The sequence below is a fragment of the Cryptomeria japonica genome, chromosome 6, assembly GCF_030272615.1.
Source record: "Cryptomeria japonica chromosome 6, Sugi_1.0, whole genome shotgun sequence".
Taxonomy (NCBI): domain Eukaryota; kingdom Viridiplantae; phylum Streptophyta; class Pinopsida; order Cupressales; family Cupressaceae; genus Cryptomeria; species Cryptomeria japonica.
The window spans coordinates 159130143-159146423 of NC_081410.1; the positions used below are offsets into that span (position 1 = coordinate 159130143).

Sequence of the window (16281 nt, forward strand, 5' to 3'; positions counted from 1 at the left end):
ATTTATAACATATGTTGCTTGAGGAAGATGTTGAAAATGTATTTCTTTATGATTTCCTAAGACAATACTACTAGTGTAGAATGAAAAGAACTTGAATTATTTAAGAAAGTCCCATCCTAGAATGATATCAGTTTATATATCCTCATTTATCCAAAATTCACACAGAGAACTAAACTCTCATAGACTGACAAGGTTATTATAGGTTTTTTCCTTATAATTTGAACAATACCTAGTTCTTTTATAAAGATCTTATGTTGGGTCTAATTATGGCTTATGGAAAGACTAATGGTAGATCATATGTCTATAAGTGCAAATATTTTCTTGCTAAATCCCTCTATTTGGACTTTTATGATAAGATTAACGAGGAAAGTTAATATTCCAAACTAGTTCCTTATATAGGGTAAAATATAGAGAAAAGGTTGATAAAACAAATTAGACTTAACAAATAATAAAGAAACAAAGAATCATAAGCAAATTGGCAAAAATTAATAGAGGGATTAGATGACATAAAATAATTATGAGGGAAAGAGACTAGAGGAGGATTGCAATATTATTCTTCCATGTCCATTATGTCTTCTCATCTTCTTATACGAAGCATGAACAACATCTTCCCTAATGCTCACAATAATCTTCAAATTCTTCATAACTTTTTTTGTTCTTCATAAACCTGATCATAGATAGCTTCACTGTCATATGAGGAATAAGACAAAAATTTACTACAATGACATGAATCATTATCTTCAAAAGGGATTTATATGTTACCTTCACTATTAGGCTAAAAGATTTGTTAGAATTCAACCATTGTTCAGGTGTGAGTTACCGGATACTCTGAAATAAACTTACAAGGGTTTTATAAAAAAATAAAACTCAATCCACCAAGGAGGGTAACAAATATCAATAGACAACAATAAGATAACTAATAATAAAATAGATCAAATCTTAGGGCAACCCAAGCACCTAGATCTCCCCAAAAAGGCCAATTACATGGATCCTTCCAATAATAAATGCAAGATTCTCCTACTAAGTAAGAAGCTTTAAAGTGTAAACTTTACACTAGCTAGCATTCCAAAAGACTTTATTCAAAGCAAACATATGGAGAAAGGAGGTGAGAATCAAAGGATGACAATCCCATGAATCTATATAGAAAACAACATTATGCCAATCAAAAGGAGGTCCTATTAAACAAGTGTTGCACCTTTCTTGATAATATTTCAAATGATAGAGTTAGCAAATAGGACTTAACTATTCAATTGAATAAACCTGGGGTCAAGACCACCATTTTATTTTAAAATGTAATCATTGCACCCGCAAGCATTCTACAATGGCAACATGAGGATTTAGAATTGTTGTTCATAAAATTCAACTTTTTCTCAAGGATAAGGATAAATATAGCATTAATTTAATACATATTATAATAAAGAATATAATAGAATATATTTTTTCACAAGGATAAATATAATACTAATATAAAATATAATCTAATAAATAATATTGCATTTAAGTTACAATTCAATTAAGGATCATTAAGAGTCATTATTATGATTGTGATTCAATTTTGGTGAAGGTTAGTATGGTAGGGTTAGGGTTATTGTTACTATTAGCATATGTGGTCACCTAAGGTTAGAGTTAGGATTCCAATACTATTACAATTGGATTGTTAGTTTACAATAATAATAGCATAAAAAATATTTGATTAAATTTTAAAGTGGAATAATAGAAAAAAAAAATACCCACCTTCATGGAGTTTGTCCCATAGTGTGTTGGTTAAGTGGTGGTGGTGTTGGTGTGACCACCAAGATTCAAACCTTCGCTAAATCATTGTGATTGTAGACTCGTGCTTCGAAGATTGAACCTCAACATTGATAAATGAAAATGAGGCGATGAGATCCCCTCACTTATGATCTCATTGATTCATTAAGATATGTTAAACTTTTAAAAAATTATAATAATTTAAGCTACATTTCTATCCATTCGACTAGTAAATAACTTTTAATAGAGGACACAACGCCGCCAACTTAGAAAAACCAAAAAGGCAGCACTATGTGGTTAAAAAGCGAAGAGAATGGGTACCTATAGATGAACAAAATGAAAGATAAATTAAGCAAAAGCCAAAATGGCAGCCTTGAAATGTAACGTATGGCTGTAATGCTCGGATAAATAATTTACCGTGGAAAGAGACTAGGTAGTAATGAGTAGCCATGTGGAGCTTGGCATTCCATTTATTCTAAGCGTACAGTTGCTCTAGAATGAGATCAGATTGTACTTGAATGTCTGTTTTTGTAGAGCAGAAAAGCATTTTGATGTATTTAGGTATCCCAGTGAGGGACAAATTTTAGGAGGATTCAATGTATGTTTGTTATAACATCTACAGGGCCGACCAAACAGTGTAAAATTCTTCGGAAGGCTACCCTTGAATCAATCCATGGAATCCACCATTCTCATGACATCATTCGTGGCTTTTGTGCTGTTTTTTGTCATCAGACACATCTGGAGATCGAATCCCATTGGACGTAGGCACAACACACAAAGACTTCCCCCTGGGAGAATGGGATGGCCGCTCCTAGGAGAAACATCGTCGTACCTAAAACCCCACTTGGCTACTACGCCTGGAAGATTCATGGAACAACATATTTCTAGGTAAGATTCATGGAAAAACATGTTTCTAGGTAAGATTCATGAAACAACATATTTCTAGGCAAGATTCATTACATTACAATCTTTTGAGAAAAGATGAAATTGATTGAATGATAGTGAATGTGAATTGTAGGTATGGGAAGATATTCAAAACCCATTTGTTTGGGCACCCAACTGTGGTCTCAGCAGACCCGGAGCTTAACAACTTCATTCTTCAAAATGAAGGGCGACTGTTTGAATGCAATTATCCCTCTAGTATGGCAGGCATTTTAGGCCAATGGTCCATGCTTTTTGTGGTTGGAGACATGCATAAACATATGCGAAGCATTGCCTTGAAGTTTATGAGCAATACCAAGCTTAGAAGCCACATTTTGCAGGAGATACATTCTCATGCTCTTTACACTCTCAAGTCGTGGAGGGACAAACAGCTTGTCAGTGCACAGGCCGAGGCCAAAAAGGTGGCAGCACATATATTCATTGAATAATGAAATTACAGTTCATGTTATTGAATTTGAAATTTTTTATATATTTTCATCAAATGTTCTGGAACATATTTTATGTTGAATTCATTCTTTCTTTCAACACATTTTATTTGGGTCATAAATGAATTCATTTTCTTTTTTATCAATATTTCAGACCATACCATATCAATATTTCAGACCATATTCTATGATGGATCATAGATGAGTTCATTCTCTTCTCTACAAATGTTTCAGACCATACAATATCAATGTTTCAAACCATATTCTTTGATGGGTCATAGATGAATTCATTATCTTCTCTACCTCACTTTATTCTGATGATGGATTATAGAATATGATCGAATATGTTGATAGAAATCCATTCATTCTCCTCTTCAACACATTTTATCTTGATAATAGAACCTTAAAATATGATTTGAAATGTTGATAGAAAAGATAGTTTTGCAGTCACATCTAGAAGCTTTCAAATTTAATGATGAAATTCCTTTCATTTTACCTAAAACTTCTATGTTGCTGTTTGCCCCTCAGTACACTTTCAATCTGATGGCCAGGCAAATCATGAGTTGTAATCCGTGGGAGCCGCAGACAGAGTATCTAATGAGAGAATATTTTTCTTTCATGAAAGGTGTGGTATCTGCACCTCTGAATCTTCCTGGGACTACCTACAGGAGAGCACTCAAGGTGAAAATTCCTTTGCAACCCTGGAATTTTTGGGGGGTTTACCATATATGTAAAATTTGTTTTCTTGAATGAAACTTGTTTTCGTTTGGGCAGTCAAGAGCAACTATACTTGAAATCCTGAGGAAGAAAATGGAGGAGAGAAGTGAATCGGACATCAACCATGAGGACCTGCTAAGTACAGTAATGGAGGAGGGCAGTCTCTCGACAGAACAAATCTTGGATCTCATTCTTAACTTGCTCTTTGCAGGCCATGAAACTTCTTCAATAGCCTTGACTCTTGCCATTTACTTCTTGGCGGGATCCCCTGAGTCTATGAAACGGCTTAGGGTAAACAATATATGTTAATACGTATAGATTTTTGAATTTGATTGTTTAATATTTTAAATGATTCTGATTGTACTACATGATTCATGGAAATGAGATAATAATCCTTCTTGATTCATCATAAGAAAATCAGTATGTTTTAGCATGTATATGTAATGTGAAATCCTAGCAGTGATGTCTCATAAATTCTGTCAATCTGTGTTGCAGTCGGAACATTTGGGTATTGTGAGAGTAAAAGAGCGGCCAGAGATGGATTCATGCCCGAACTGGGAGGATTACAAACGAATGCAGTTTACGCAATGTGTTCGTCCCTTTTTCTCATGCATTTATTCTCTATAGACAAAGTTGAGACCAAAAAATTGAGAATAGATTTCCGTATTCCTATTTTGTTTACAGGTCATTAACGAGACCCTCCGGCTGGGAAACGTGGTCCGTTTTGTCCACCGGAAAGCCCTGCAGAACGTGCAATTTAAAGGTAGTAGCTTTAAATGAATACCAACAAGCAAGCTAGGGACAATGCTAGCTTATTTCTCTCCTGAAAACTCTCTGTCAATAATATTTATTCTAGTTTGAAATGTTTCTAGATTCTATTGTCCTATTTTTTTATCAATAATAGTATGAATTTTTTAATCAATATTTTCAATCACATTTCATAATCTATAATCAATATGAAGAAAACAAACAACATGAATTGAGAATCTTGATGATAGATCAAGAAGTCTGATTCAAATATCTAAATCTTTTATCAATGTTTTGTTTTCAGATTTGATTGCATGAATTTTTTATCAACATTTGCAATCACATTCTTTGATCTATCATTCAGATGAAGAAAGTAAACAGCAAGAAAAGAGAACTCTGGTGATAGATCAAGAGTGTGGTTCGATTGCATGAATCTTTTATCAACATTTTATTTTTAGATTGATTGTATGAATTTTTTATCAACATTTCTAATCACCCTCCATGATCTATTATCAAGATGAAGAAAGCAAACAGCATGAAAAGAGAATCTTGATTATAGATCAAGAAGTGTGATTCGATTGCATGAATCTTTTATCAAAATTTTGTTTCTAAATTGGTTGAATATTTATCGATATTTCCAATCACACTCTATGATCTATTATTAGAGTGAAGAAAAAAAAACATTAAAAGACAATCCAAAATATTGAACACTATCAAATTTAGAGATATTTCAGAAATCTCATGCCTTTAATGTATGTGTTGGTGAATGGCCTTTATATATAGGCTTCGAAATACCTGCGGGATGGAAAGTTCTTCCTGTTTTTGATGCTGTGCACTTAGATTCGACTGTTTACGAGAATCCAATGGAGTTTTATCCCTGGAGATGGCAGGTACGTATATGCCAAAAGGGATTCCCCAGACTACATTTATTAGCTATATTGAAATGGAAAATTCTAACCCTAATCATGGAATGTAACGTAGAATGTGGAAAGTGGTACATATTTCACGCCTTTTGGAGGAGGCCCAAGATTGTGCACGGGAGTCGAACTTGCAAAAGTAGAGATTGCTGTTTTTCTTCATCACCTCGTCCTCCATTATGGGTAAACTGTACAAAATTCCAAATCTATTACAATTAAATTGAAGATTTAGAGTATGTTGTATGATCATATGGGTGTACAGTAAAATCTTCTAAATTAATTGCAAGTGAATTGAAAACCTAGATTATTTTGTATGATCATATGGGTCCAGTAAAATCTTCCAAATCTATTACCAGTGAATTGAAATGTTAGATTATATTTATGTTGTATGATTATATGGGTACACAGTAAAATATTCCAAATTTATTACAAGTGAATTGAAAATCTAGATTATGTTGTATGATCATATGGGTACAGTAAAATCTTCCAAATCTAATACAAGTGAATTGAAAAGGTAGATTATGTTGTGTTGTATACTGTAAAATCTTTCAAATGATTCAAAACTCAATAATTTGTCATATGATCATGTGGGTATAAGTTGATAAGTTGTTTGATTTCATTGTATCATTTAACTACTTCTGGATTTGATTTCTTACTTTGGGATTTGATTCATTTCATTATGTTCATGGTGAAAAGTTTGTGCGTAATGTACAGGTGGGAATTGGTTGAATCAGACGTTCCACTTGTTTTTCCATTCGTGGAGTTTGAAAAGGGGCTTCAAATTAGACTGCACCTGCTTGATGATAATAATTAATTATCTCGTATCATATCATCACAGCCCCACCAGTTTCAGAAAAGGCATAATAATATCTAAAAAAGTACTGGCCACAACTATCTACCCAAAAATGCGCTACGGGGGGAGTTTCCAGGTTCTGCACATGGTTCTCTATGTGCACGCGCTTTCATTAACACCATTGCAGCAAGATGTTCCTTTTTTCTGTGTTTGAAGGTACTTTTTCTGATAGAAGACAAAGTAGAATTGTCAGAAATCCGCATCACATTAAAATAAAAGTAATTCACCGCTCTGGTTGTGAATTACAGTCTACCCAGTACTTAAAACATACAAGTCCCAGTCTTGAAAATGGCATCCTCAGTCATTATAAACTACAGTTTTAATGGGGGACTGAATTTTCAGCAGAGTAAAGATGGGACGGACCACTGGCCTTTCAGACACCCGATCTGTGCAACTCAACAAAAGAATTGAATAAAATATGTATTGTACCTGTACGATCAGGATTGTAAAGTTCCTCGAGAACATCACACATTTGTTTTCTTTTGCCTTTTTAACTTGTTTCATTGTGGATGCTTATTAATACAATATCAACGTTGTTTTCCAATCTCTGGAGTATATTGAATGTTTTGGAAACTTATTAGAATCCACCCAAAATTCCTACAAAATCTTGGCTGTGTTTTACTGTGAAAAATAAATGAATGTAAATGTGGACCTGGACAGTAAGCGCACGCACATTAAACTGCTATGTCAGACATGAGACTCATGCTCCTTTCAGCATCTGCATTTAATGAGTCGAGCATTCCCGTACACTTTGTTTTGAAGATCACAAATCTAGAAATTTTCAAATATGAATTGTGAAAATTCAAATGTTTTTAAGTAAAAAGGGTTCAATTACATTCTTCGTTCTATTAATTTATTAATCGTTTATTAGATTTTGCTAATTAAAAATTCACTAGGAAAGAGTATCATAGTCGTTATAGTTCCAATAAACGTTCACTCTTTGTGCACCCAACCCTTCAATTATTAATTTTAAAGGAACCAAAAAAATGATAACTAAAAGTCCATTAATAAATTTCACATGTACTAATAGCCGCTCACTTTTTAACTGTTTTGGACCATAATTGGCACATTTGTTCAGACCTACTGGGGCACTTGTGCATGACTACTAGGACATTTGTTCACAAGTATTGGCAATTTTAAGTGCATGATTATTAGGGCATCTTTAACTAGGTATTTGGCGACACTTTGAAATGTGTACTTTTTTAATCTTTGTGGGCATAACAAATCCCACAGCGCGAAATTTGATATATTGTAACTTAATATTTGTGGTTGTGCGAAGTTGGCTATAATGGCTACTAGTATGCTTCCCCTTAACGTCAACTTCAAATGACCACTTTTTGACCCTTCCATGCATAATGAATCCCACACCCAAAAGCCAAAACAATAGGGGAAGAGCACCACTTACCACCCATGTTCCAATTACCATTCACTCCTTGTTCACCCAACCCCCCAATTACTAACTTTAAAGAAACCAAAAAAATGATAACTAAATGTCCATTAATAAATTTCACATATACCAATAACCGCTCACTTTTTAGCTTTTTTGCTTCATAATTGGTCCATTTGTGCATGACTATTAGGGCGTTTGTGCACGACTACTGGGTTATTTGTACATAAGAATTAGCAATTTTAAGTGCACGATTATTGGGGCATCTTTAAGTAGGTATCGAGTGACGCTTTGAAATGTGTACCTTTTGACCCTTGCCTGCATAATTGATCCTGTTGTGTGCCTCGTTACAACCCAAAAGCCAAAACAATAGCTATATGGAGTTAAGTCACATACGAAGACAACCAAAAAAAAATTGTCAAAATCTAATGTACTGTTTAGGATATGTGGGCGCGCAAATTTAGCTATAATGGCTATTGGTTCTCTTCCCTTAGCTATAAACACTTTACCACATACGAAGAAAACCAAAAAATCATCAAAATTCAATGTTTTGTTTCGGAGCAAGCTAGCTATAATGATTACTAGTTCAGCCATTAAATCTAGAAGCTTTCAACTTCAATAATATGAAATGTTGAAATTAAGATAGAAAAAATGTTCACGTAGACAAATCAACAAGCTTTAAAATTCAATAATATGAATTGTGGAAATTTAATATAGAAAAATGTTCATGTTGTCAAATTTAGAAGCTTTCAAATTCAATAATGCGAATGGTGGAGATTTAAGATGGAAAAATGTTCACTCAGTCAAATCCAAAAACTTTCAACTATCGATATTTGATATCTTTAATCAATGACTACATGTTCAAATCCAAAAGTTTTCAAATTCAATAACTAAAATTGTGAAAATTCAATATAAAAAAATGTTTATGCACTCAAATTTAGAATCTTTCAAATCAATAACATAGAAAGTGAAAATTTAAGATAAAGAAATGTCCACGTAGTCAAATCCAAAAGCTTTCAAATTCAATGATACAAATGTAGAAATTTAAGATAGAAAAATATTCACGCAATCAAATCCAAAAACTTTCAACTATCAAAATCTAATATCTTTAATCAATGGCCACGTGTTCAAAAACTTTCAACTATCAAAATTTATTATTTGTAATCAATGACCACATGTTCAAATCTAGAAGCTTTCAAATGAACAATAGAAATATAAGATAGAAAAATGTTCACGTAGTCGAATCCAAAAGCTTTCAAATTCAATAATACCAACATAAAAATTTACAAATGCCAACACAATCAAATCCAAACAAATTCAATTATCGAAACAAAATATCTTTAATCGACAACCACATGTTCAAAAACTTTCAATTATCAAAATTTAATATCTTTAATCCATAACCACATATTCAAATCTAAAAGCTTTCAAATTCAATAGTACAAACCGTAGAAATTTAAGATACAAAAACGTCCACACAATCAAATCCAAAAATTATATGAATGGTGGAAATCTAAGATACAAAAACGTTCATGCAATCAAATCCAAAAATTATACGAAAGGTGGAAATCTAAGATACAAAAACGTTCACTCAATCAAATCCAAAAACTATACAAACAACAAAAACTTAAGATACAAAAATATTTACACAATCAAATTCAAAAACTTTCACGTATCAAATAATATCTTAATGACATCTTTATCTGACAACCACAAGTTCAAATATATCAGAAAATAAACATCTCTTTATTATTACCTAGAATCCCTTACAAGATCTTGACATTCCACCTACAATTCAATTCCATCAATTCAACTGCCATAGTCACATATGCATAAAAAAAAGTTATAAATGGTTGGTCAGAGATGATGCGGCCATCGCAGTTATTCCATTGAAATGTGGAATAATTGTGCTTGGCTGCGTGTGCACGAGGAGATGGTCCTGATCATTATCTAGGAGGGAAAGCATGGGATGGACACAGTTACCGCAAGTAACAGAACAGTACACAAGGACCAGCAAGCGGCGCAGGTCCTATTTTAGATTGTCTTTATGTTGTGTTTTGTATTCCTTGAGCACGCAGTGCAGTGTCGCGATCGTTCTGGTCGGCAGCCGCGAAATACAATTGCATTAATTGAGTTTGGCAGTTTCGTCAGCCAGATCTCTGCCCTCCATATTCACCTTTCCTATTCATATCGCCTATGCCATTGACCAATCTAGGTAGAGCATCAATTTTGAAGTCCTTTATCTATGAAACAACATGAAACTTTATACCTAATGTGATCATGTTTATGGATTTTTAATTTCGTGATGATTTTTGCATTCATTTTTGGGATCATATTTCGTGATAATCATATTTGTATCAATGTTTTGGATCATACTCTATGATAATCACAATCATATTTATATCAACGTTTTAGATCATATTCTATGATGATCATAATCATATTTACATCAATGTTTCGAATCATATTATATGATGATCATGCTCATATTTACATCAATGTTTTGGATCATACTCCATGATAATAATAATCATATTTACATCAACAACTACTTCCCGATAATCATAATCATACTTAAATCAACATTGGCATCTTTATGCATCTCCCTAGGGATGTGGTTCTTATGGTTGGGGGATAGGCCATGGACTCAATCGTTGGATTATGAGGGCCTCCTCTTTCGCTATTGGAGATGTTTCTCAATAGGTCACTTAGCTTCCAATTATTCTCTATCACGCCACTGATGTGTTGATACCTAGTGGAAAAACACTATTGATGATCACTTGACTGTCAAGACAACTTGACTCCTCCCAGGGGGATGATGACCCAATCTGGGATGAGGTTATGCCTCTTAATGATGTTGAGGCCTCTATCGGCCCTCTCATTGCTATTGATGTGGTCTCCTCTAGCCCCGAGGCTTCTACACCTATTGTTCATGTTCTGCAGCATCAATCTACTCCTAGTGAATCTTCTCCAAATATTGTTCTGCAACAGCAATCTGCTCCTAGGCGAAACAAAAACTTTGCAAGGATATGCCTATTTGATCCTTCTTCTGATATTCCTAATAATAGTATTGTTTGGACTGTTGTTTGTCACAGGCGGAAGGGGAAGTCTTCCTTCCCCCCTTCATGCCCCCCAAAATCCTTTGGGTGTATCTCCCCACTCTTGAGTCGAGTCTTGGGGCTATTACGGGTTTGACATCCTAATTTTAACAATGGTCTTCTGGCTTGTTGTTAAAGGCTTGTCCAACCTAGGACTATTATGGGTTATCACCCTTGTTTTGTTGCTTTTCTTTTTTGTCGCATACAGGTTGTTTGTATAAAGGGCCATCACCCTTGTTTTGATACTTATTTTAATCAAAAATATTTTAGATCATACTCTATGATAGTCATAATCAGATTTATATCAACATTTACTTCATGATAATCATAATCATATTTACATCAACAATTACTTCATGATAATCATAGTCATATTTACATCAATGTTTCGGATCATATCCTATGATGATCATAATCATATTTACTTCAATGTTTCAGATCATGCTCCATGATGATAATAATCATATTTACATCAACAATTACTCCATGATAATCATAATCATACTTACATCAACATTGACATCTCTATGTCTCTCCCTGGGGATGTGGTTTTTATGGTTGGGGATAGGCCATGGACTCAATCGTTGGATTATGAGGGTCTCCTCTTTCGCTATTGGAGATGTTCTCAATGGGTCACTTAGCTTTAAATTGTTCTCTATCACGCCACTGATGTGTTGCTACCTGGTGGAAAAACACTATTGATGATCACTTGGTTGTCAAGACTACTTGACTTCTCCTAGGAGGATGATGACCCAATCTGGGATGAGGTTGTGCCTCTTAATGATATTGAGGCCTCTGTCGGCCCTCTCATTGCTACTGGTGTGGCCTCCTCTAGCCCCGAGGCTTGTACACCTATTGCTCTTGTTCTGCGACATCAATCTACTCCTAGTGAATCTGCTCCAAATATTGTTCTACAACAGCAATCTACTCCTGAGCGGAACAAAAACTTTGCAAGGATCTCCATGTTTGATCCTTCTTCTGATATTCCTAATAATAGTATTGCTTGGACTGTTGTTTGTCATAGGCGGAAGGGGAAGTCTTCCTTCCCCCCTTCCTGCCCCCCAAACTCCTTTGGGTGTATCTCTCCACTCCTGAGTAGAGTTTTGGAGCTATTACTGGTTTGACATCCTGATTTTAACAATGGTCTTTTGGCTTGTTGTTAAAATCTTGTCCAACCTAGGACTATTATGGGTTATCACCCTTGTTTTGTTGCTTTTCTTTTTTTTGCATACGGGTTGTTTGTATAAAGGGCCATCACCCTTGTTTTGCTACTTATTTTAATTAAAAATATTTCAGATCATACTCTATGATAATCATAATCAAATTTATATCAATATTTACTTCATGATAATCATAATCATATTTACATCAACAATTACTTCATGATAATCATAGTCATATTTACATCAATGTTTCGGATCATATTCTATGATGATCATAATCATATTTACATCAATGTTTCAGATCATACTCTACGATATGATTATCATGGAATATGGAGTATCATGTCATGGAGTATGATAAAAAATGATGATGTAAAAAATTATCACAAGTTAAAATCTAGATATATCATCACATTGATCCATATCTAAATTAAATTTCAAAAGTATTGTTTTGTTTTCCTTTAGATGTTAATTAAGCATACTTCATTATATGATTATCATAGAGTATGAATCGAAACGAGGATGTAAAACATTATCACATAGTTAAGATCCAAGAATATCATCATAATTATTGATATCTAAATTGAATTTCAAACTCATCACTTTATTTTTCTTTAGATGTTCATTCCTATCTGAATTAAATTTCAAACCCATCACTTTTTTCTTTAGATGTTAATAAGTCATGCTTTCATTGAAACAATTAGCATGCTTTTGCAAGACTTCTTAAATATTATTCACTTTAATAGTTCAAATTTTAATTTTTGATAATATACATAATGTAATCATTTATAGTAATGCAATCTTATTCTAATTAAACTTCAAAAAGATCACTTCATTTTCCTTTTAATGTCAATTAATGCATACTTTCATTGAAACAATTAACATGTTATTATACCATTATTAAATATTATTCAATGAAACAGATAGGAAATTGATTTTTGGTACTATACATAGAATAATTATTTGTATTGATGTAGTTCCATTTTCAATTATCCATGTTTTCATTAAAATAGTTAATATGCTATGATTGATTGTTTTTACATGTTATTTACTTTAACAGCTAAGATATTTGTTTTTACATTGAAATAGTTCCTAAATTTATATTTTTAACTTCAAACCCATCACTTAATTTTTCTTTAGATACCAACTAATTTATTTTTGCATTCAAATAATCATAGACCAATCTTAAATATTATTCAATTTAACAATTCAAAAATTATTTTTTAGTATATAAATAACAATTATATACACCAATATAAACATCAAACCAGTCACTTCCTATTTTTTTAAGTATCAATTAATTCATACTTTTATTAAAACAATTCTCATATTATTACAAATCATTTTTAATTCTTATTCAATATAAATATTTACGAAAATTTGTAAATCTTTATATACAATAATTATTACACCAATGCAATCCATGTCTAAGTTTAATTACAAAATCTATCATTTCATTTCCCTTTAGATACCATCTAATCCATGTTTTCATTGAAAAAAAAGCCCATATTCTAGAACTACTATTAACTATGATTGATTAATTTAATAATATTTAGATGAAATAATTGTAATACCCTCCAAATACTTTTAATTGGATAGCTCTACTTTTTAAATATATCAACATCATCAAAAGCTTTTAATAATATTATTTCACAATTATAAAGTTACAAACATTCCAACTAAATAAGATTTACCCTAATTTGCATTAATTGAGTTTGGCAGTTTCGTCAGCCAGTTCTCTGCCCTCCATATTCACCTTTCCTATTCATATTGCCTATGCCATTGACCAATCTAGGTATCTAGCATCAAATTTTTAAGTCCTTCTTATCTATAAAACAACATGAAACTTTGTCCCTAATGTAATCATGTTTAAGGATTTTTAATTTCGTCATGTTTGCGATCATATTTCGTGATAATCATATTTGCATCAATGTTTTGGATCATGCTTCATGATAATCATAATCATTAATACATCAACGTTTTAGATCATACTCTATGATAATCATAATCATATTTACATTAATGTTTTGGATCATGTGATAGTCATAATCATATTTGCATCAATGATTCGAATCATACTCTATGATAATCACAATCATATTTATATCAACATTTTAGATCATACTCTATGATAATCATAATCCCATTTACATCAACAATTACTTCATGATAATCATAATCATATGTACATCAATGTTTCACATCATATTCTATGATGATCATGATCATATTTACATCAATGTTTCAAATCATACTCCATGATAATAATAATCATATTTACATCAATAATCACTCCATGATAATCATAATCATACTTACATTAACATTGACATCTCTATGCCTTTTCATGGGGATGTGGTTCTTATGGTTGGGGATAGGCCATGGACTCAATCATTGGATTATGAGGGCCTCCTCTTTCACTATCGAAGGTGCTTCTCAATGGGTCACTTAGCTTTGAATTGTTCTCTATCACGCCACTGATGTGTTGCTACCTAGTGGAAAAACACTATTGATGATCACTTGACTGTCAAGACTACTTGACTCCTCCCAGGGGGATGATGACCCAATCTAGGACAAGGTTATGCCTCTTGCTGATGTTGAGGCCTCTGTTGGCCATCTCATTGCTACGGATGTAGCCTCCTCTGGCCCCGAGGATTCTACACCTATTGCTCCTATTTTGCAGCATCAATCCACTCCTAGTGAATTTGCTCCAAATAGTGTTCTAATACAGCAATCTGCTCCTGAGCAAGACAAAAAATTTGAAAGGATCTCCATGTTTGATCCTTCTTCTGATATTCCTAATAATAGTATTGTCTGGATTGTTGTTTGTCATAGGCGGAAGGGGAAGTCTTCCTTCCCCCCTTCCCGCCCCCCAAACTCCTTTGGGTGTATCTCCCCCCTCTTGAGTCGAGTTTTGGGGCTATTACTAGTTTGACATCCTAATTTTAGCAATGGTCTTCTGGCTTGTTGTTAAAGGCTTGTCCAACCAAGGACTATAATGAGTTATCACCCTTGTTTTGTTGCTTTTATTTTTTGTCGCATACGTGTTGTTTGTATAAAGGCTCATCACCCTTGTTTTGCTACTTATTTTAATCAAAAATATTTCAGATCATACTCTATGATAATCATAATCAGATTTATATCAACATTTACTTCATGATAATCATAATCATATTTACATCAACATTTACTTCATGATAATCACAACCATATTTACATCAATATTTCGAATCATACTCTATTATAATCATAATCATATTTGCATCAACATTTAAGATCATACTCTATGATATTATTATCATGGAATATGAAGTATCATGTCATGGAGTATGATAAAAAATGATGATGTAAAAAATTATCACAAGTTAAAATCTAGATATATCATAACATTGATTCCTATCTAAATTAAATTTCAAACGTGTTGTTTTATTTTCCTTTAGATGTTAATTAAGCATACTTCATTATATGATTATCATAGAGTATGAACCGAAACGATGATGTAAAACATTATCACATAGTTAAGATCCAAGAATATCATCATAATTATTGATATCTAAATTGAATTTCAAACTCATCACTTTATTTTTCTTTAGATGTCAATTCCTATCTGAGTTAAGTTTCAAACCCATCGCTTTTTTTTTCTTTAGATGTTAAAAATTCATGCTTTCGTTGAAACAATTAGCATGCTTTCGCAGGACTTCTTAGATATTATTCACTTTAATAGTTCAAATTTTAATTTTTGATAATATACATAAGGTAATTATTTACAGTGATGCAATCTTATTCTAATTAAATTTCAAAAAGATCACTTCATTTTCCTTTTAATATCAATTAATGCATACTTTCATTGAAACAATTAATGTGTTATTATAACATTATTAAATATTGTTCAATGAAATAGTTAAGAAATTGGTTTTTGGTACTATACATAAAATAATTATTTATACTGATGTAGTTCCATTTTCAATTATCCATATTTTCATTAAAATAATTAATATGCTATGATTGATTGTTTTTACGTATTATTTACTTTAACAACATTGAAATAGCTCCGAAAATTATATTTTTAACTTCAAACCCATCACTTCATTTTTCTTTAGATACCAACTAATTTATGTTTGCATTGAAATAGTCATAGACCAATCTTAAAGATCATTCAATTTAACAATTGAAAAAAAAAATTATAATATAAATTAAATGATTATATGCACGAATGTAAACATCAAACCAATCACTACTTTTTTTTAAGTATCAATTAATTCATACTTTTATTAAAATATACA

General features: G+C 32.4%; 1 protein-coding gene across 1 annotated transcript; it reads left to right on the forward strand.

Moving 5' to 3' along the window:
• The first annotated feature begins 2204 nt into the window (after positions 1-2204).
• LOC131035135 (cholesterol 22-monohydroxylase CYP90B52) lies at positions 2205-6896 on the forward strand. The gene is made up of 9 exons (XM_057966777.2): positions 2205-2637; positions 2768-3092; positions 3645-3797; positions 3891-4124; positions 4329-4424; positions 4518-4596; positions 5364-5470; positions 5562-5680; positions 6212-6896. Exons 1-9 carry the CDS (start codon positions 2423-2425, stop codon positions 6309-6311), a joined length of 1428 nt encoding a protein of 475 aa, XP_057822760.1. The 5' UTR covers positions 2205-2422; the 3' UTR covers positions 6312-6896.
• The last annotated feature ends 9385 nt before the right edge of the window (positions 6897-16281 follow it).

Bases quoted from the DNA above. Each gene is read 5' to 3' on its own strand.
- LOC131035135 (XM_057966777.2), top strand. From the start codon at position 2,423: ATGGAATCCACCATTCTCATGACATCATTCGTGGCTTTTGTGCTGTTT. The intron at 2,638-2,767 runs GTAAGATTCATG...TGTGAATTGTAG, and splicing joins ATGGAACAACATATTTCTAG to GTATGGGAAGATATTCAAAA. The intron at 5,471-5,561 runs GTACGTATATGC...AATGTAACGTAG, and splicing joins TTTATCCCTGGAGATGGCAG to AATGTGGAAAGTGGTACATA.